Source organism: Scomber scombrus, chromosome 9 (assembly GCF_963691925.1).
Source record: "Scomber scombrus chromosome 9, fScoSco1.1, whole genome shotgun sequence".
NCBI lineage: Eukaryota > Metazoa > Chordata > Actinopteri > Scombriformes > Scombridae > Scomber > Scomber scombrus.
Genome location: NC_084978.1, coordinates 15,450,250 through 15,472,307, shown reverse-complemented (window position 1 = coordinate 15,472,307; position 22,058 = coordinate 15,450,250). Strand labels below are relative to the sequence as shown.

The 22,058-nt window shown below is 41.2% G+C and overlaps 1 protein-coding gene across 2 annotated transcripts in view; it reads right to left on the bottom strand.

Moving 5' to 3' along the window:
* Nucleotides 1–2,335: 2,335 nt before the first annotated feature.
* ahnak (AHNAK nucleoprotein) overlaps nucleotides 2,336–22,058 on the bottom strand; it is a 34,809-nt gene continuing 15,086 nt past the window's right edge. The window contains exons 6-7 of one of the 2 annotated variants that reach the window (XM_062426269.1): nucleotides 9,181–22,029; nucleotides 2,336–8,658 (exon numbers count right to left, since the gene is read on the bottom strand). In XM_062426269.1, coding sequence (XP_062282253.1) covers nucleotides 3,322–8,658; nucleotides 9,181–22,029 — 18,186 coding nt within the window. In that variant the 3' untranslated portion in view covers nucleotides 2,336–3,321. Of the gene's footprint in view, nucleotides 22,030–22,058 lie in introns of both variants that reach the window. The other variant, XM_062426268.1, reaches the window with a different exon arrangement.

The window sequence follows — 22,058 nt, the reverse complement described above, 5'->3', positions numbered from 1 at the left end:
CTCTTCAGAGGCTCCATGGAAGCGCACTGCAATAGCAATGGCAGTAGCAGCTACACTTGCTGACCAAAATGGAGGAAGCCAAAACGTATGCTGCCCTACAGTAAGTTAGCTTGGGTTTAGGAAACAGTACTTATTGCTATGAAAGTACAGGTGGCATGTGTTTTAATAGTATTGTAGCGTGTGTGATAATAAGCCTGTCAGTATTTAAATAGGTGTTGATACCAAATACTTGTTAAAGCCAAAGTCAAAGTGGAGTAGCTTCACCTATGTACAGATAAAATTGTTGCTACTAACTTCACAAATAACTAACCTCTATTCTACCATCAATGATACATGTATCGTTAGCAATGCGGTTTATTGCGAATGTTAAAAGAACTAGGAAGAAAGCTTTATACAGTAACATACTCTTACGTTATTGAGATTATCAATATTAGTTACACTGTCATCTTATTATGGTGGAAGAAGAAAAAAAGAGCACATAGACGGGACGAGTTACATCACACAGTCGAGGACGTGTTATTTAGAGGCAAATAATGCGATATATGTCTCCTGCATTATAATATATTTTAATACTAAGTTTGCGAGGTAATATCTTTTTTTATTACTATCATGGTGTAGCTCTGTTTCTTGTGGGCCAGGATGTCAAAGAGGGAGAGTAGCTAGCAGAAGCAGAGGAAGAGGCAGAGGTTGGAGTGCAATTAGTTCAGTGAGTCTGAAACCAGGTGACCTACAGCGTGTGCGGGTGCTGCTGGCTCAAAGACTTGCAGTTGAGCAAGTATGTTGCCAGTTTTACTTGTATTATTTCACCAATTCCCTCCATAAATACATCTAACCTGTGAAATAAACCCCAGATCACATGAGCATTGGCTCTGGATTGATGCTGGCTCCAAATGTAATGTGAAAAAAACTGTATCTGGTCACAATAAAATTTTACCTTGGACCACTGATGAAATGTGTGTCATAAATACCATGAAAGTGCCTATTGGCATTACAATAAAACCAACAAGCAGCATCATATAGCTAGGCACTACTGCACCTACTGCAAATAGCCAAAATATGCAAGTCACCACAAGCATCAAAGACTTAGCTAGCTAGTTGAAATGAATCATTCCCATCTTGGTGGAGGTAAAGTTGACCCTGAGCCACTGGACAGGGGAGCGCCACCTTATAACAGTTTTTGTTTTTGGGCCACAGTTGATATCAGGAATGGCTGACAATCAGAGTTGTGCATAGGAAGTATTCCCTTCACATGAGCCTCCTTCACTTCTGATAGCAGCAGTGGCTAAACAGCAGTACTCCTGCTTAAATACAACACCCAATTGCAAAGGGTGTGGTACCTGTTGTGATTTGGCTATCTGCAGTGAACTTGTTCTTTAAATTGCATTTTATTTCATAGAATGTGTGCGTGCAAACCAAAGTAGAAGATCACTTGGCGGCCTGATAGAAAAAAGTTAAATGGTAAACATGAATTTGTTGCAGATGATATAGCCTATCCATTTTCTAAACCTGGAAATTCAAGAGTTTTTCTTTCATTCTTTTTAATGACTTACAAATGATCAACAATAAATGAGTATTTACACCTGGTGACTTATCAGAAAGTGGTACCCATATTTTGCATCTCATTACATGAGTTCAGGTGATGACCATCATACTCTCTTAAAATAAAAAAAATAATGGCTACTTCATTATTTCTGTTATTTTATATGATATTCAATTCAGTTGAAATAGTATTAAAACAGGGGACCAATAGGAATTTACTCTTAAAGGGACATCCCCAACATCTTGAAATAGACCTGATCCTACTAATATGTATATTGTTTGAATTTATTTACATTGTGATAGAATAAATATCTACAGTATATTTTCTGTATAAGTGGCGATATGTATCAAGTATAGTACCATTCTTACAGTTATTTTGTCTGCATCAGTGGTGAACAGTGCATAATGACAAGTCTCACAAATATAAATTATAACGTTGGATGAATTGATGGATAATTTCTAATCAAAGATAGATAATAATCCAAATGCCTGCTTCTCTGCTAATAATGTTTTTTACTGTAATTAATATGAGAAAATAATGGGTTTGGATGCATGGGCAACATTTCAAGGTAATGCAATTGAGCACCATAGAGGATAAAAACTAAGAACTTGGTTAATATTACTGTGTGGAACAAAATATAGACAAACCCGATAAAATATTAACCATATCATATCATGTAGCATATCATATCATATCATATCATATATATCACGTATCAAACAAATGATACATTGGGTGTGATTAAAGCATTGTCAAATACTGATTAAGAAACCTCATAAACAGAATAACTTTTTTTAATTTAGTTTATTTGGCAGAATGCACACAAAAGAAAAGACCCAAAGAATCATTCTCTATAAATCTGTCATGCCTGATCAGAACTATGCAACTCTCATGCAACACAGATGTTATTAGCGAACAAATGACATCAAAAAGTGACTTTTTATTTGTGACATTTCATATAATCATGAAGTGTGTGTACAAAAAGAGTGACAAAGAAAAAAATACTGAGAATCATAAAACAGGTAAGACAGAAAATGCCACAGTTTAAGGAAACAAAACATAATTAAAAACAAAAGAAGCAAATGCATACTTTTGGTAAATGGCACAGAATTTAAAGGTGAATAAATTTACTTCAAAAAAGATTGGGAAGGCACTGACAGCACTTTAGAGAGTTGATAGTTTCCAAACAGATTGTCCATGCAATTATGGTCTATACAACACCATCACTCTTTACAATATGTTATATAGGGCCAGCTCTATGTTGCGTAAATGCTTCTGCACTGATTATATAATATCAAAGCTTGAAAATAAAAATTATTTCATACATAAAAAATGATAACTGTTTATATTTGTTTATGAATGTATAAACAACATTTTCCTTCAGAAAAGCTATTGTAACTGTCTGTTCTGTGCAATAGACCCCTGGATACAAATATACCACACCCATTCATTAACTTTCATTTAATAGAATGAAATATGCCAAATTGACAAACCCTGTAATAAACTATTAGTGAAAATTTGGTGAGATGGTATATGTTTAATAAATCTTGACTATGTACAAAAAAACAATATTTATTACAATACAAATTAATCTTATTTACAGTTTGAAGGGACTTTAAACAATCTCATGCACTCCTGTCTAATTAATGAAACATACTCTTAGTTTACAACAATGAGATGAAATCTTCCCCTCCGGTTTTAAGAGCGGGTTTGAAGAATTTACTCTATTGAGAGAAGGTATTTGGATGTACATGAGAAAGTTTAATTTGCCTCATAATTAATCATTTTTTTGGTGAAACAGTTAGTTCAACTTTTGGGAACCTGAAACCACCTCTTGAACCACTGTCACTGCTGGAAGATGAAGACAATCTTGATTTTTTAGAGGGTAGAGAAACACCTGCATTACCCTCGACTCCTGCTTCACTGTCCTCACCAAGTGTCACTTCATATGAGCCTTTTGACTTTGAACCAAAACCTCCAAAGGTCCCAAACTTCAACTTGCCTTTCTTTCCCTTCACCTTGGCTCCTCCTAGGTCTAATGAAATGTCACCACCCTCTGCTTCTAAGTGAGCTGAAGGGGAACTAACTGCAAGCCCCCCCTCATCACTCAGAGAAGAAGACCGATGTCTTGATTTCTTAAAAAGGTCCAGTGAAGCTGACTTGCCTTTGGTTGAAACATTTAGTCCAGAATCACCTTCTAATTCAAATTTTCCACCTGTCAGTTCTCCAGTATGTACACTTAAGTCTTTAGAGACCTTGCTGCCTTTTCCACTAGTACCCAATTCAACCTCTGATCCCCGAAGATCACCTGCACTGCCCTTTGCTTTTGATTTGCCAAACAATTTTGGCATCTTGACCTTTACCTTGCCTTCCCTTTGCCTCAATTCTGGACTGGGAACCTCAACATTTGGTGAACTGACTTGGCCACGAACATGTGGAGACTGTATGTTTATGCCGCCACTAGCCACAAGTTCTGATTCATCATTTCCTTCACCCTTCTGGCGCTCCACCTTGGGCAGAGCAATACCAAACTTTGGCACCTTGATTTTGGGAAATGTTACGGTGCCCTCTGGGTATTGAAGGCCAGTAATTGCACCACCCTCTGAAACACCTGTATCAATATCAGCACTACCTTTCACATTCATTTGGTGGCCTTTAAAACCTGCAGACATGGTTGCCCCCCCTTGTCTGTTTAGATTTGCATCAACATCAGGAGTAGACACATTCACATTTGACATTTTTATATTAGGTGTTTTTAATTTCACATCTGGCCCTTCCAAACTAACATTGGGACTCTCAATACCAGAACCCTCAATCGTGGTGTTCAAACTAGCAGATGATGATAAAGATCCATCTCCTTTCAATTTTGGTGACTTGATATCAAATCCCACATCAGGAAAATGAAGCTTACCAAAAAGAGGCTTCTTTATCTTTGTTTCTTTGACATGGATATTGGGTGTGTCTACATCCAGTTCTACTGCTGAAGTTTCTATGTCAACATCAGGTTTCTTGACCTTTCCTTTGACTTTGGGAAGTTTAAATTTCCCCTTTTTCCCCTTGACATTGATATCGATATCAGGGGCATCAAGACTTGCCTCAGAACTGGGAAGACTAACTTGTGTTTTGGAGCCTTTTGTTCCCACACTGAACATGGGTGTCTTAACCATGGATTCAGGCCCCTCCATTTCTGGTGATTTCCTCCCAAACTTAGGACCTTTGAATTTGGGAAATGTAACACCTGTTTTTTCAAAATCACCTTCCATACTAATGGTGGGTACTGTAATGTTAGCATTTCCTTCTAATTTGGGCATTGATGCATCAAACTCTCCTTTCACTTTGGGACCTTTCAGGTTGATATCAGGTGCTTCCAACTCAATGTTGGATTTTGGAAGGTTTATGTCTATATCTGGACCCTCTATCTTTGGACCTTTAATACCAAATGATGGCATTTTGATTTTAGGTATGTCAAATCCACCTTTGGACCCTTTAATGTCAACAGCTCGACCTTTGATGTCAACATCAGGTGTTGTTATGTCTCCTTCAAACTTTGGAGCAGAAACATCCACATCAGATTTGATATGAGGACCTTTAAGATTGAAATCTACATCTGGCATAGAAATGTGGGGTCCTGAAATTGATGGCATCTTGAATTTGGTCCCTGTGATTTTTGCATCAGGCCCATGAATGTCAATGTCTGCCCTCTTGAAGTGGACATCAGGTACATCTACATCTCCCTTTATCTTAGGCCCTTTAATCTCAACTTCTGGTGCTGTTAGGCCCCCTTCAATCTTTGGGACTGATGTTTCCACATCTCCTTTGAGTTTGGGACCTTTCAGGTTGAAATCCACATCTGGCATGGAGAGTTTTGGTCCTGAGATATGTGGCATCTTGAATTTTGGTCCCTTGATCTTTCCACTAGGACTGTCAATGTCAACGTCTGGTCCTTTGATGTCAAATTCGGGGACTTCAATATCAATGTCACCTTTTGGAAGGTTGACATCAACTTCTGGGCCTTCAACATTTGGACCTTTCAAGCCAAAAGATGGCATCTTAAATTTAGGCATTTTCAGTCCTCCTTTGTGGCCCTCAATATTGAGGTCTGGTCCCTCAATATCCAATTCAGGAACCTCTATGTCTCCTTCAATCTTTGGTACTGACACATCCACATCTCCCTTGACCTTGGGCGCTTTCAGATTAATGTCCCAGTCTGGCATTGTGGGTCCTGATACTGATGGCAGTTTGAATTTAGGTCCTCTCAGTTTTGCATCAGGGCCTTCGAGATCAACCTTTGGCCCTTTAATGTCAAATTCTGGGGCCTTAACATTGATGTTAGCTTTTGGCAGGTTAATATCAACATCTGGACCCTCCAATTTAGGACTTTTGATGCCAAAAGATGGCATTTTTATTTTAGGCATCTCAAGTCCCCCCTTGGGTCCTTCAATATCAACTTGGGGTCCTCTGATGTCAAATTCTGGTACTGTTAGGTCTCCTTCAACCTTTGGAACTGACACATCCACATCACCTTTGAGTTTGGGACCTTTCAGATTGAAATCCACATCTGGCATGGAGAGTTTTGGTCCTGACATATGTGGCATCTTGAATTTTGGTCCCTTGATCTTTCCACTAGGACTGTCAATGTCAACGTCTGGTCCTCTGATGTCAAACTCAGGGCCTTTAATATCAATGTCACCTTTTGGAAGATTGACATCAACATCTGGACCTTCAACATTTGGACCTTTCAAGCCAAAAGATGGCATCTTAAATTTAGGCATTTTGAATCCTCCTTTGTGGCCCTCAATGTTAACATCTGGTCCCTCAATATCCACTTTAGGAGCCTCTATGTCTCCTTTGATCTTTGGCATTGAAACATCCACATCTCCCTTGACCTTGGGGCCTTTCAAATTAATATCCCAATCTGGCATGGTGGGTCCTGATATCGATGGCAGTTTGAATTTAGGTCCTTTCAGTTTTGCATCAGGGCCTTCGAGATCAACCTTTGGCCCTTTAACATCAAATTCTGGGGCCTTAACATTGATATTAGCGTTTGGCAGGTTAATATCAACATCTGGACCCTCCAATTTTGGACCCTTGATGCCAAAAGATGGCATTTTTATTTTGGGCATCTCAAGTCCCCCCTTAGGTCCTTCACTGTCAACCTTGGGACCCTTGATGTCAAGTTCTGGTAATGTTAGGTCTCCTTCAACCTTTGGAACTGACACATCCACATCACCTTTGAGTTTGGGTCCTTTCAGATTGAAATCCACATCTGGCATGGAGAGTTTTGGTCCTGAGATATGTGGCATCTTGAATTTTGGTCCCCTGATCTTTCCATCAGGACCATCAATGTCAACTTCTTGTCCTCTGATGTCAAATTCAGGGCCTTCAATATCAATGTCACCTTTTGGAAGGTTGACATCAACGTCTGGACCTTCAACATTTGGACCTTTCAAGCCAAAGGATGGCATCTTAAATTTAGGCATTTTAAATCCTCCTTTGTGGCCCTCAATGTTAACATCTGGCCCCTCAATATTCACTTTAGGAGCCTCTATGTCTCCCTCGATCTTTGGTACTGACACATCCACATCTCCCTTGACCTTTGGCCCTTTCAGATTAATGTCCCAGTCTGGCATGGTGGGTCCTGATATTGATGGCAGTTTGAATTTAGGTCCTTTCAGTTTTCCATCCAGGCCTTCAACATCAAACTTTGGCCCTTTAACGTTAAATTCTGGGGCCTTAACATCAATATTAGCTTTTGGCAGGTTAATGTCAACATCTGGACCCTCCAATTTTGGACCTTTGATGTTAAAGGATGGCATTTTTATTTTAGGCATCTCAATACCACCCTTGGGTCCTTCAATATCAACCTGGGGACCTTTGATATCAACTTCAGGTACCGTTAGATCTCCTTCAACCTTTGGAGCTGAAACATTCACATCACCTTTGAGTTTGGGACCTTTCAAATTGAAATCCACATCTGGCATGGAGAGTTTTGGTCCTGAGATATGTGGCATCTTGAATTTTGGTCCCTTGATCTTTCCACTAGGACTGTCAATGTCAACATCTGGTCCTTTGATGTTCAATTCAGGACCTTCAATATCAATATCACCTTTTGGAAGGTTGACATCAACTTCTGGGCCTTCAACATTTGGACCTTTCAAGCCAAAGGATGGCATCTTAAATTTAGGCATTTTAAATCCTCCTTTGTGGCCCTCTATGTTAACATCTGGACCCTCAATATCCACTTTAGGAGCCTCTATGTCTCCCTCAATCTTTGGTACTGACACATCCACATCTCCTTTGACCTTTGGCCCTTTCAGATTAATATCCCAATCTGGCATGGTGGGTCCTGATATTGATGGCAGTTTAAATTTAGGTCCTTTCAGTTTTGCATCAGGGCCTTCGAGATCAACCTTTGGCCCTTTAACATCAAATTCTGGGGCCTTTACATCAATGTTAGCTTTTGGCAGGTTAATATCAACATCTGGACCCTCTAGTTTTGGACCTTTGATTCCAAAAGATGGCATTTTTATTTTAGGCATCTCAAGTCCCCCCTTAGGTCCTTCAATATCAACTTGGGGACCCTTGATGTCAACTTCTGGTACTGTTAGGTCTCCTTCAATCTTTGGAGTTGACAAATCCACATCACCTTTGACTTTGGGACCTTTCAGATTGAAATCCACATCTGGCATGGAGAGTTTTGGTCCTGACATATGTGGCATCTTGAATTTTGGTCCCTTGATCTTTCCACTAGGACTGTCAATGTCAACGTCTGGTCCTTTGATGTCAAATTCAGGGCCTTTAATATCAATGTCACCTTTTGGAAGATTGACATCAACATCTGGACCTTCAACATTTGGACCTTTCAAGCCAAAGGATGGCATCTTAAATTTAGGCATTTTGAATCCTCCTTTGTGACCCTCAATGTTAACATCTGGTCCCTCAATATCCACTTTAGGAGCCTCTATGTCTCCCTCGATCTTTGGTACTGACACATCCACATCGCCCTTCACCTTTGGCCCTTTCAGATTAATATCCCAGTCTGGCATGTTGGGTCCTGATATCGATGGCAGTTTGAATTTAGGTCTTTTCAGTTTTGCATCAGGCCCTTCGAGATCAACCTTTGGCCCTCTAACATCAAATTCGGGGGCCTTAACATTGATATTGCCTTTTGGCAAGTTGAAATCAACATCTGGACCCTCAAATTTTGGACCTTTGATGTCAAATTCTGGCAATGTAAGGTCTCCTTCAACCCTTGGAACTGACACATCCACATCACCTTTGAGTTTGGGACCTTTCAGATTGAAATCCACATCTGGCATGGAGAGTTTTGGTCCTGAGATATGTGGCATCTTGAATTTTGGTCCCTTGATCTTTCCACTAGGACTGTCTATGTCAACATCTGGTCCTTTGATGTCAAATTCAGGGCCTTTAATATCAATGTCACCTTTTGGAAGGTTGACATCATTGTCTGGGCCATCAACATTTGGACCTTTCAAGCCAAAAGATGGCATCTTAAATTTAGGCATTTTAAATCCTCCTTTGTGGCCCTCGATGTTAACATCTGGTCCCTCAATATCCACTTTAGGAGCCTCTATGTCTCCCTCGATCTTTGGCATTGAAACATTCACATCGCCCTTCACCTTTGGCCCTTTAAGATTAATATCCCAGTCTGGCATGGTGGGTCCTGATATTGATGGCAGTTTGAATTTAGGTCCTTTCAGTTTTGCATCAGGGCCTTCAAGATCAACCTTTGGCCCTTTAACGTCAAATTCTGGGGCCTTAACATTGATATTAGCTTTTGGCAGGTTAATATCAACATCTGGACCCTCCAGTTTTGGACCTTTGATGCCAAAAGATGGCATTTTCATTTTAGGCATCTCAAGTCCCCCCTTGGGTCCTTCAATATCAACTTGAGGTCCTTTGATGTCAACTTCTGGTACTGTTAGTTCTCCTTCAACCTTTGGAACTGACACATCCACATCACCTTTGAGTTTGGGTCCTCTCAGATTGAAATCCACATCTGGCATGGAGATTTTTGGTCCTGAGATATGTGGCATTTTGAATTTTGGTCCCTTGATCTTACCACTAGGACTGTCAATGTCAACATCTGGTCCTTTGATGTTCAATTCAGGACCTTCAATATCAATGTCACCTTTTGGAAGATTGACATCAACGTCTGGAACTTCAACATTTGGACCTTTCAACCCAAAAGATGGCATCTTGAATTTAGGCATTTTAAATCCTCCTTTGTGGCCCTCAATGTTAACGTCTGGTCCCCAAATATCCACTTTAGGAGCCTCTATGTCTCCCGCGATCTTTGGCATTGAAACATCCACATCGCCCTTTACCTTTGGCCCTTTAAGATTAATATCCCAGTCTGGCATGGTGGGTCCTGATATTGTTGGCAGTTTAAATTTAGGTCCTTTCAGTTTTGCATCAGGGCCTTCGAGGTCAACCTTTGGCCCTCTAACATCAAATTCTGGGGCCTTAACATCAATATTAGCTTTTGGCAGGTTGATATCAACATCTGGACCCTCCAATTTTGGACCCTTGATGTCAAATTCTGGCAATGTTAGGTCTCCTTCAACCTTTGGAACTGACACATCAACACCTTTGAGTTTGGGACCTTTCAGATTGAAATCCACATCTGGCATGGAGATTTTCGGTCCTGAGATATGTGGCATCTTGAATTTTGGTCCCTTGATCTTTCCACTAGGACTGTCAATGTCAACATCTGGTCCTTTGATGTTCAATTCAGGGCCTTCAATATCAATCTCACTTTTTGGAAGATTTACATCAACGTCTGGAATTTCAACATTTGGACCTTTGAACCCAAAAGATGGCATCTTGAATTTAGGCATTTTAAATCCTCCTTTGTGGCCCTCTATGTTAACATCTGGTCCCCCAATATCCACTTTAGGAGCCTCTATGTCTCCCGCGATCTTTGGCATTGAAACATCCACATTGCCCTTGACCTTTGGTCCTTTCAGATTAATATCCCAGTCTGGCATGGTGGGTCCTGATATTGATGGCAGTTTGACTTTAGGTCCTTTCACTTTTGCATCAGGGCCTTCGAGATCAACCTTTGGCCCTTTAATGTCAAATTCTGGGGCCTTAACATCAATATTAGCTTTTGGCAGGTTGATATCAACATCTGGACCCTCCAATTTTGGACCCTTTATGTCAAATTCTGGCAATGTTAGGTCTCCTTCAACCTTTGGAACTGACACATCCACATCACCTTTGAGTTTGGGACCTTTCAGATTGAAATCCATATCTGGCATGGAGAGTTTTGGTCCTGAGATATGTGGCATCTTGAATTTTGGTCCCTTGATCTTTCCACTAGGACTGTCAATGTCAACGTCTGGTCCTTTGATGTCAAATTCAGGGCCTTTAATATCAATTTCACCTTTTGGAAGATTGACATCAACGTCTGGACCTTCAACATTTGGACCTTTCAAGCCAAAGGATGGCATCTTAAATTTAGGCATTTTAAATCCTCCTTTGTGGCCCTCAATGTTAACATCTGGTCCCTCAATATCCACTTCAGGAGCCTCTATGTCTCCTTTGATCTTTGGCATCGAAACATCCACATCTCCCTTGACCTTTGGCCCTTTCAAATTAATATCCCAATCTGGCATGGTGGGTCCTGATATCGATGGCAGTTTGAATTTAGGTCCTTTCAGTTTTGCATCAGGGCCTTCAAGATCAACCTTTGGCCCTTTAACATCAAATTCTGGGCTCTTAACATCGATGTTAGCTTTTGGCAGGTTAATATCAACACCTGGACCCTCCAATTTTGGACCTTTGATGTTAAATGATGGCATTTTTATTTTGGGCATCTCAAGTCCTCCCTTTGGACCTTCAATGTCAACCTTGGGACCCTTGATGTCAACGTCTGGTACTATTAAGTCTCCTTCAATCTTTGGAACTGACACATCCACATCCCCTTTGAGTTTGGGACCTTTCAGATTGAAATCCACATCTGGCATGGAGAGTTTTGGTCCTGAGATATGTGGCATCTTGAACTTTGGTCCCTTGTGTTTTCCATCAGGACCGTCAATGTCAACTTCTGGTCCTTTGATATCCAATTCAGGGCCTTTAATATCAATGTCACCTTTTGGAAGATTGACATCAACTTCTGGACCTTCAACATTTGGGCCTTTCAAGCCAAAGGATGGCATCTTGAATTTAGGCATTTTAAATCCTCCTTTGTGGCCCTCAATGTTAACATCTGGCCCCTCCATATCCATTTTAGGAGCCTCTAAGTTTCCTTCAATTTTTGGCACTGACACATCCATATCTCCCTTGACCTTTGGCCCTTTCAGATTAATATCCCAATCTGGCATGGTGGGTCCTGATATTGATGGCAGTTTGAACTTGGGTACTTTCAGTTTTGCATCAGGGCCTTCAAGATCAACCTTTGGCCCTTTAACATCAAAGTCTGGGGCATTAACATCGATATTAGCTTTTGGCAGGTTAATATCAACATCTGGACCCTCCAATTTTGGACCCTTGATGCCAAAAGATGGCATTTTTATTTTAGGCATCTCAAGTCCCCCTTTAGGTCCTTCAATGTCAACCTTGGAACCCTTGATGTCAAATTCTGGCAATGTTAGGTCTCCTTCAACCTTTGGAATTGACACATCCACATCACCTTTGAGTTTGGGACCTTTCAGATTGAAATCCACATCTGGCATGGAGAGTTTTGGTCCTGAGATATGCGGCATCTTGAATTTTGGTCCCTTGATCTTTCCACTGGGACTGTCAATGTCAAAGTCTGGTCCTTTGATGTCAAATTCAGGGCCTTCAATATCAATGTCACCTTTTGGAAGATTGACATCAACTTCTGGGCCTTCAACATTTGGACCTTTCAAGCCAAAGGATGGCATCTTAAATTTAGGCATTTTAAATCCTCCTTTGTGACCTTCGATGTTAATATCTGGCCCCTCAATATCCACTTTAGGAGCCTCTTTGTCTCCCTCGATCTTTGGTACTGACACATCCACATCTCCCTTGACCTTTGGCCCTTTCAGATTAATATCCCAGTCTGGCATGGTGGGTCCTGATATTGATGGCAGTTTGAATTTAGGTCCTTTCAGTTTTGCATCAGGGCCTTCGAGAGCAACCTTTGGCCCTTTAACATCAAATTCTGGGGCCTTAACATCGATGTTAGCTTTTGGCAGGTTAATATCAACATCTGGACCCTCCAATTTTGGACCCTTGATGCCAAAAGATGGCATTTTTATTTTAGGCATCTCAAGTCCCCCTTTAGGTCCTTCAATGTCAACCTTGGAACCCTTGATGTCAAATTCTGGCAATGTTAGGTCTCCTTCAACCTTTGGAACTGACACATCCACATCACCTTTGAGTTTGGGACCTTTCAGATTGAAATCCACATCTGGCATGGAGATTTTCGGTCCTGAGATATGTGGCATCTTGAATTTTGGTCCCTTAATCTTTCCACTGGGACTGTCAATGTCAAAGTCTGGTCCTTTGATGTCCAATTCAGGGCCTTCAATATCAATGTCACCTTTTGGAAGGTTGACATCAACTTCTGGGCCTTCAACATTTGGACCTTTCAAGCCAAAGGATGGCATCTTAAATTTAGGCATTTTAAATCCTCCTTTGTGACCTTCGATGTTAATATCTGGCCCCTCAATATCCACTTTAGGAGCCTCTATGTCTCCCTCGATCTTTGGTACTGACACATCCACATCTCCCTTGACCTTTGGCCCTTTCAGATTAATATCCCAGTCTGGCATGGTGGGTCCTGATATTGATGGCAGTTTGAATTTAGGTCCTTTCAGTTTTGCATCAGGGCCTTCGAGAGCAACCTTTGGCCCTTTAACATCAAATTCTGGGGCCTTAACATCGATGTTAGCTTTTGGCAGGTTAATATCAACATCTGGACCCTCCAATTTTGGACCTTTGAAGTTAAAGGATGGCATTTTCATTTTAGGCATCTCAAATCCCCCCTTAGGTCCTTCAATATCAACTTGGGGACCTTTGATGTCAACTTCTGGTACTGTTAGATCTCCTTCAACCTTTGGAACTGACATATCCACATCACCTTTGAGTTTGGGACCTTTCAAATTGAAATCCACATCTGGCATGGAGATTTTCGGTCCTGAGATATGTGGCATCTTGAATTTTGGTCCCTTGATCTTTCCACTAGGACTGTCAATGTCAAAGTCTGGTCCTTTGATGTCCAATTCAGGGCCTTCAATATCAATGTCACCTTTTGGAAGGTTGACATCAACTTCTGGGCCTTCAACATTTGGACCTTTCAAGCCAAAGGATGGCATCTTAAATTTAGGCATTTTAAATCCTCCTTTGTGGCCCTCGATGTTAACATCTGGTCCCTCAATATCCACTTTAGGAGCCTCTATGTCTCCCTCGATCTTTGGTACTGACACATCCACATCTCCCTTGACCTTTGGCCCTTTCAGATTAATATCCCAGTCTGGCATGGTGGGTCCTGATATTGATGGCAGTTTGAATTTAGGTCCTTTCAGTTTTGCATCAGGGCCTTCGAGAGCAACCTTTGGCCCTTTAACATCAAATTCTGGGGCTTTAACATCGATGTTAGCTTTTGGCAGGTTAATATCAACATCTGGACCCTCCAATTTTGGACCTTTGATGTTAAAGGATGGCATTTTCATTTTAGGCATCTCAAATCCCCCCTTAGGTCCTTCAATATCAACTTGGGGACCTTTGATGTCAACTTCTGGTACTGTTAGATCTCCTTCAACCTTTGGAACTGACATATCCACATCACCTTTGAGTTTGGGACCTTTCAGATTGAAATCCACATCTGGCATGGAGATTTTCGGTCCTGAGATATGTGGCATCTTGAATTTTGGTCCCTTGATCTTTCCACCATGACTGTCAATGTCAACTTCTGGTCCTTTGATGTTCAATTCAGGACCTTTAATATCAATGTCACCTTTTGGAAGATTGACATCAACATCTGGTACTTCAACTTTTGGACCTTTCAAGCCAAAAGATGGCATTTTTATTTTCGGCATCTCAAATCCCCCCTTTGGTCCTTCAATATCAATCTCTGGACCTTTGATGTCCAAATCAGGTGCCTTTATGCCTCCTTCAATCTTTGGAGGTGACACATCCACATCACCTTTGATTTTGGGACCTTTCAAATTGAAATCCACATCTGGCATGGAGATTTTTGGTCCTGAGATATGTGGCATCTTGAACTTTGGTCCCTTGATCTTTCCACTAGGACTGTCAATATCAAAATCTGGTCCTTTGATGTTCAATTCGGGACCTTTAATATCAATGTCACCTTTTGGCAGATTGACATCAACATCTGGACCTTCAACTTTTGGACCTTTGATGCCAAAAGATGGCATTTTGATTTTAGGCATCTCAAATCCTCCCTTTGGCCCTTCAATGTCAACCTCTGGACCTTTGATGTCCAAGTCAGGTACCTTTATGTCTCCTTCAACCTTTGGAAGAGACACAGCCACATCACCTTTGACTTTGGGACCTTTCAAATTGAAATCCACATCTGGCATGGAGATTTTTGGTCCTGAAATGGTTGGAACTTTGAATTTCGGTCCCTTGATCTTTGCACCAGGACCTTCAACATCAACCTTTGGGCCTTTAACATCAAATTCAGGTGCTTTGACATCAACATTAGCCTTAGGAATGTTTAGATCCACATCTGGACCCTCTACCTTTGGGCCTTTAATGTTGAATGAAGGCATTTTGATCTTTGGCATTTCAAATCCTCCCTTTGGCCCTTCAATATCAACTTTTGGCCCTTTGATGTCAATATCGGGTGTTTTTATGTCTCCCTCTATCTTTGGAGTTGACACATTCACATCTCCTTTGAGTGTGGGGCCTTTCAGATTGAAATCCACATCTGGTAAGGACATTTTAGGCCCGGAAATGCTTGGCATTTTTATTTTCGGGGCTTTCATTTTACCACTGGGGCTTGCAATGTCAATATCTGGTACTTCAATGTCTGCTTTAGGAACCTCTATATCACCCTCCATCTTTGGACCTGTAACAGTCATGTCTCCCTTCAGCTTGGGCCCTTTCAGATTGATATCCCATTCTGGCATCTTGGGTACTGATATGGATGGCATTTTTAATTTGGGTCCTTTCAATTTTGCATCAGGACCTTCAACTTCAACATCCGGAGCTTTAATGTCAATTTCAGGTGTTTTAACTTTAATGTCAGCTTTTGGAAGATCAATGGCAACATCTGGACCTTCAACGTTAGGAGTCGTGATGCCAAAAGATGGCATTTTGATTTTAGGCATCTCAAATCCTCCCTTTGGTCCTTCAATATCAACCTCTGGACCTTTGATGTCCAAGCCAGGTGCCTTTATATCTCCTTCAATCTTTGGAGGTGATACATCCACATCTCCTTTGAGCTTGGGGCCTTTAAGATTCAAATCCACATCTGGCATGGAGATTTTTGGTCCTGAGATATTGGGCATCTTGAATTTTGGTCCCTTGATTTTACCACTAGGACTGTCAATGTCAACATCTGGTCCTTCAATGTCAACATCTGGAACTTTAACATCACCTCCAGTTTTGGGAAGGTTAATATCAACATCTGGCATTTCAACCTTTGGTCCTTTGAAACCAAATTTTGGTATCTTGAATTTGGATCCTTTTCCTTTCTGGCCAGACAAACTAAGGTCAACATCAAGAACTTCGGAACTCCCAGTCTTCCCTTTGATGCTAATGTCTCCTTGTGCCAGTTTCACATCAGTTTCTGGGGCCTTTGCCTTTGGACTTTTAAATCCAAACTTTGGCATTTTAAATTTTGATTTCTTTGTGCCAATGTCTGGAACATCAGTGGTCACATCGGGTCCCTCAAGTTCAGCTTTTGGTAATTGAACATTGCCTTCCATATCACCCTTTAATTTTGGACCCTTCAGATTGATGTCAACATCTGGCAACGATATTTTGGGTCCAGACATTTTTGGTAACTTGACTTTTGGCCCAGAAAGATGTCCCTCTGGTGATTTAAAATCAACATTAGGACCCTTTATGTCAATATCAGGTGTTTTTATGTCTCCCTTGATCTTTGGAGCTGACACATCCACATCACCTTTGAGTTTGGGGCCTTTCAGATTGAAATCCACATCTGGCATGGAAAGTTTCGGTCCTGAAATTGTTGGCATGTTAAATTTGGGTCCTTTTAGTTTTGCATTTGGTCCTTCAATGTCAACCTCTGGCCCTTTAATATCAACGTCAGGTGTTTTGACATCAATGTTAGCTTTGGGAAGGTTCACATCTGGACCCTCCACCTTAGGACCTTTAATGTTAAATGAAGGCATTTTGATCTTTGGCATTTCAAATCCACCCTTTGGCCCTTCAATATCAACCTTTGGCCCTTTGATGTCAATATCAGGTGTTTTTATGTCCCCCTCTATCTTTGGAGCTGACACATCCACATCACCTTTGAGTTTGGGGCCTTTCAGATTGAAATCCACATCTGGCATGAAAAGTTTCGGTCCTGAAATAGTGGGCATGTTAAATTTGGGTCCTTTTAGTTTTGCATTTGGTCCTTCAACATCAACCTCTGGCCCTTTAATTTCAACGTCAGGTGCTTTGACATCAATGTTAGCTTTGGGAAGGTTTACATCAACATCTGGGGCTTCCACTTTTGGACCTTTCAGGCCAAATGATGGCATTTTGATCTTTGGCATTTCAAATCCTCCCATTGACCCTTCAATATCAACCTTTGGCCCTTTGATGTCAATATCAGGTGTTTTTATGTCTCCCTCTATCTTTGGAGCTGACACATCCACATCACCTTTGAGTTTGGGGCCTTTCAGATTGAAATCCACATCTGGCATGGAAAGTTTCGGTCCTGAAATGGTGGGTATGTTAAATTTGGGTCCTTTTAGTTTCGTATTTGGTCCTTCAATGTCAACCTCTGGCCCTTTAATATCAACGCCAGGTGCTTTGATATCAATGTTAGCTTTGGGAAGGTTTACATCAACATCTGGAGCTTCCACTTTTGGACCTTTCAGGCCAAATGATAGCATTTTGATCTTTGGCATTTCAAATCCTCCCTTTGGCCCTTCAATATCAACCTTTGGCCCTTTGATGTCAATATCAGGTGTTTTTATGTCCCCCTCTATCTTTGGAGCTGACACATCCACATCACCTTTGAGTTTGGGGCCTTTCAGATTGAAATCCACATCTGGCATGGAAAGTTTTGGTCCAGAAATGGTGGGCATGTTAAATTTGGGTCCTTTTAGTTTTGCATTTGGTCCTTCAACATCAACCTCTGGCCCTTTAATTTCAACGTCAGGTGCTTTGACATCAATGTTAGCTTTGGGAAGGTTTACATCAACATCTGGAGCTTCTACTTTTGGACCTTTCAGGCCAAATGATGGCATTTTGATCTTTGGCATTTCAAATCCTCCCTTTGGCCCTTCAATATCAACCTTTGGCCCTTTGATATCAATATCAGGTGTTTTTATGTCCCCCCCTATCTTTGGACCTCCCACATCCACTTCACCTTTGAGTTTGGGACCTTTCAAATTGAAATCCACATCTGGCATGGAAAGTTTCGGTCCTGAAATAGTTGGCATGTTGAATTTGGGTCCTTTGAGTTTTGCATTTGGTCCTTCAATGTCAACTTCTGGTACTTTCACATCAATTTCAGGTGCTTTCACATCAATGTTAGCTTTGGGAAGGTTTACATCAACGTCTGGTCCTTCCACTTTTGGACCTTTCAAGCCAAATGATGGCATTTTGAATTTAGGCATTTTAAATCCACCTTTATGTCCGTCAATGTCCACATCCAGTCCTTCAACATCCACCCCTGGACCTTTTATATCTCCTTCAATGTTTGGAACTGAAACATCCACATCTCCTTCGACTTTAGGACCTTTTAGTTTAATGTCAAAATCAGGCATCTTTGGTCCTTTTATGGATGGCATCTTGAGCTTGGGTCCTTTGATTTCTGCATCAGGGCCTTCAATGTCAATTTCTGGAGCTTTAATGTCAACGCCAGGTGCTTTAATGTCAATGTTACCTTTAGGAAGGTTTAAATCAAGATCTGGAACCTCCACTTGTTTTCCTTTCAGGCCAAATGATGGCATTTTGATCTTTGGCATTTCAAATCCACCCTTTGGCCCTTCAATATCAACCTTTGGCCCTTTGATGTCAATATCAGGTGTTTTTATGTCTCTCTCAATCTTTGGAACTGACACATCCACATCACCTTTGACTTTGGGACCTTTCAGATTGAAATCCACATCTGGCATGGAAAGTTTCGGTCCCGAAATAGTTGGCATGTTGAATTTGGGTCCTTTGAGTTTTGCGTCAGGTCCTTCAATGTCAACTTCTGGTACTTTCACATCAATGTCAGGTGCTTCCACGTCAATGTTTGCTTTGGGAAGGTTTACATCAACTTCTGGTCCTTCCACTTTTGGACCTTTCAGGCCAAATGATGGCATTTTGAATTTCGGCATTTTAAATCCACTTTTATGTCCGTCAATGTCCACATCCAGTCCTTCAACATCCACCCCTGGACCTTTTATATCTCCTTCAATGTTTGGAACTGAAACATCCACATCTCCTTCGACTTTAGGACCTTTTAGTTTAATGTCAAAATCAGGCATCTTTGGTCCTTTTATGGATGGCATATTGAGCTTAGGTCCTTTGATTTCTGCATCAGGGCCTTCAATGTCAATTTCTGGAACTTTAATGTCAACGTCAGGCGCTTTTATGTCAATGTTAGCTTTGGGAAGGTTTAAATCAAGATCTGGACCCTCCACTTGTTTTCCTTTCAAGCCAAATGATGGCATTTTGATCTTTGGCATTTCAAATCCACCCTTTGGCCCTTCAATATCAACCTTTGGTCCTTTGATGTCAATATCAGGTGTTTTTATGTCTCCCTCAATCTTGGGAGCGGACACATCCACATCGCCTTTGAGTTTGGGACCCTTCAGATTGAAATCCACATCTGGCATAGAAAGTTTTGGTCCAGAAATGGTTGGCATGTTAAATTTGGGACCTTTTAGTTTTGCATTTGGTTCTTTAATGTCAACTTCTGGCCCTTTAACTTCAATGTCAGGTGCTTTGACATCAATGTTAGCTTTGGGAAGGTTCAGATCCACATCTGGACCCTCAACTTTTGGACCTTTCAGGCCAAATGATGGCATTTTGATCTTTGGCATTTCAAATCCACCCTTCGGCCCTTCAATATCAACTTTTGGCCCTTTGATGTCAATATCAGGTGTTTCTATGTATCCCTCTATCTTTGGAGCTGACACATCCACATCACCTTTGAGTTTGGGGCCTTTCAGGTTGAAATCCACATCTGGCATGGAAAGCTTTGGTCCTGAAATGGTTGGCATATTGAATTTGGGTCCTTTTAGTTTTGCATTTGGTCCTTCAACATCAACCTCTGGCCCTTTAACGTCAACGTCAGGTGCTTTGACATTGATGTTAGCTTTGGGAAGGTTGAGATCTACATCTGGACCCTCCACTTTTGGACCTTTAATATTAAATGAGGGCTTTTTGATCTTTGGCATTTCAAATCCTCCCTTTGGCCCTTGAATATTTACTTCTGGACCTTTGATGTCAATATCATGTGTTTTTATGTCTCCCTCTATCTTTGAAGCTGACACATTCACATCACCTTTGACTTTGGGACCTTTCAGATTGATACCCACATGTGGCATGGAGATTTCTGGTCCTGAAACAGTTGGCATGTTGAATTTGGGACCTTTTAGCTTTGCATCAGCTCCTCCGATATCAACTTCTGGTACTTTCACATCAATGTCAGGTGCTTTCACGTCAATGTTTGCTTTGGGAAGGTTTACATCAACTTCTGGTCCTTCCAGTTTTTGACCTTTCATGCCAAATGATGGCATTTTGAATTTAGGCATTTTAAATCCACTCTTATGGCCCTCAATATCCACATCCAGTCCTTCAACATCTACCCCTGGAGCTTTTATATCCCCTTCAATGTTTGGAACTGAAACATCTACATCACCTTTGACTTTAGGACTTTTTAATTTTATGTCAACTTCAGGTGTTTTTTTGTCTCCTTCTATCTTTGGACTTGAGATATCCAAATCACCCTTAAGTTTTGAACCTTTGACACTTAAATCTACACCTGGCATGGAGATTTTTGATGGCACATTGAATTTTGATCCTTTGATATTAGCACTAGGAGACTCAATTTCAACATCCGGTACCTCAATATCCATTCTCGGAGGTTTTATTTTACCTCCGATCTTTGCATCAACTTCTGAGCCTTTCATCTTAACATCAGATTTTGATACTTTTCCATCCATCTTTGGAGCAGATACATCAAGATTCACCTCTACCTTAGCACCCTTCAAGTTTATATCTCTATCTGGCCCAGACAAAGAGGGAATTTTCGCTTTAGATACCTCTGTTTTGTAATTGCTATCAATCGTTGGTACTTTGGCTTGAATGCTGGAGTTTTCAATGTTAGCACTAGGACCTTTAATTATCATATGTGTGCCTTTGATGTCTATTTCAGGTTTTTGCACCTCTTCATATGTCAATGGTACTGACATATCTGCATCACTACTCAGTTTAACTTCAACACTTGTTCCCTCTTTCTTGACTCCTGTCATTCCAAATGCAGGCATCTTGATTGTTGACATTTTTACAGTGCTGTCAGTGTCAGTGTCTATTCCTGATGTTTTTATTCCTCCCTTTGAGCTTGGCAGGTTGACATCAACCTCACTTTTCAACTTTGAACCTGTAAGGTTCACATCCATACCTGCCACTGAAATCTTGCCTGACCCTGAGGAATACCCTGAGGTAACATAGCCTAATGTTGGTACTGATCCTCCTATTCTAACGCCTCCCAGACTGACTGACCCTCCATTCTCATCAGTTGAGATTGCCTCTGCACCTCCCAACTCTCCTTTTGTAACATGTCTACTACCAGTATTTGTGCTGTCTCTTAGTGCCGTGCTTGTTTCTGACACCTGAATGCTTCCATCTCCATGCTCTCCACTCCCTCTTGAGATCTCAAAGCCTCCCTGGCCTTTGCCCCCTGTTACTCCAAAGTTAGGTCCTTTAAATCTAAGACCGCTTTCTCTTTCTACGTCTCTGGTAATTGTTGTGGTTTGAACTCCCCTAGCGCCCCAGCGTGTCTCTGTAGAGCTAAGTTGTGGCCCTGTGTAAGAGACACTGCTTGAGTCAAAAACTCCCTCTTCTGTTCCCACTTTACCTGAAGGGCTATGAGGAGAGCCATCCCCAGATTCGTGCCTTAGCCCTTTGAGCTCTGGGCTTGAAAGTTCAAGTTGCTCACTTATGCCACTCGGCATATCGACAGTGTAGGTAGTGATGCGGCGAGTGATGGTGGTAATTGTGCTGCCATCGCTGCTTGTGCTGCTATGCCGCTCTGTGCGCACATCTACTCCCTCTGCAAGATCTTCAGACTTCAGCCTTGGTTTTATCTTTTTTGTGTATATTCTCTTATAGTCCTCATCATCCCCACTCTGTTAATAGAAGAAGATGGGAAACGTGT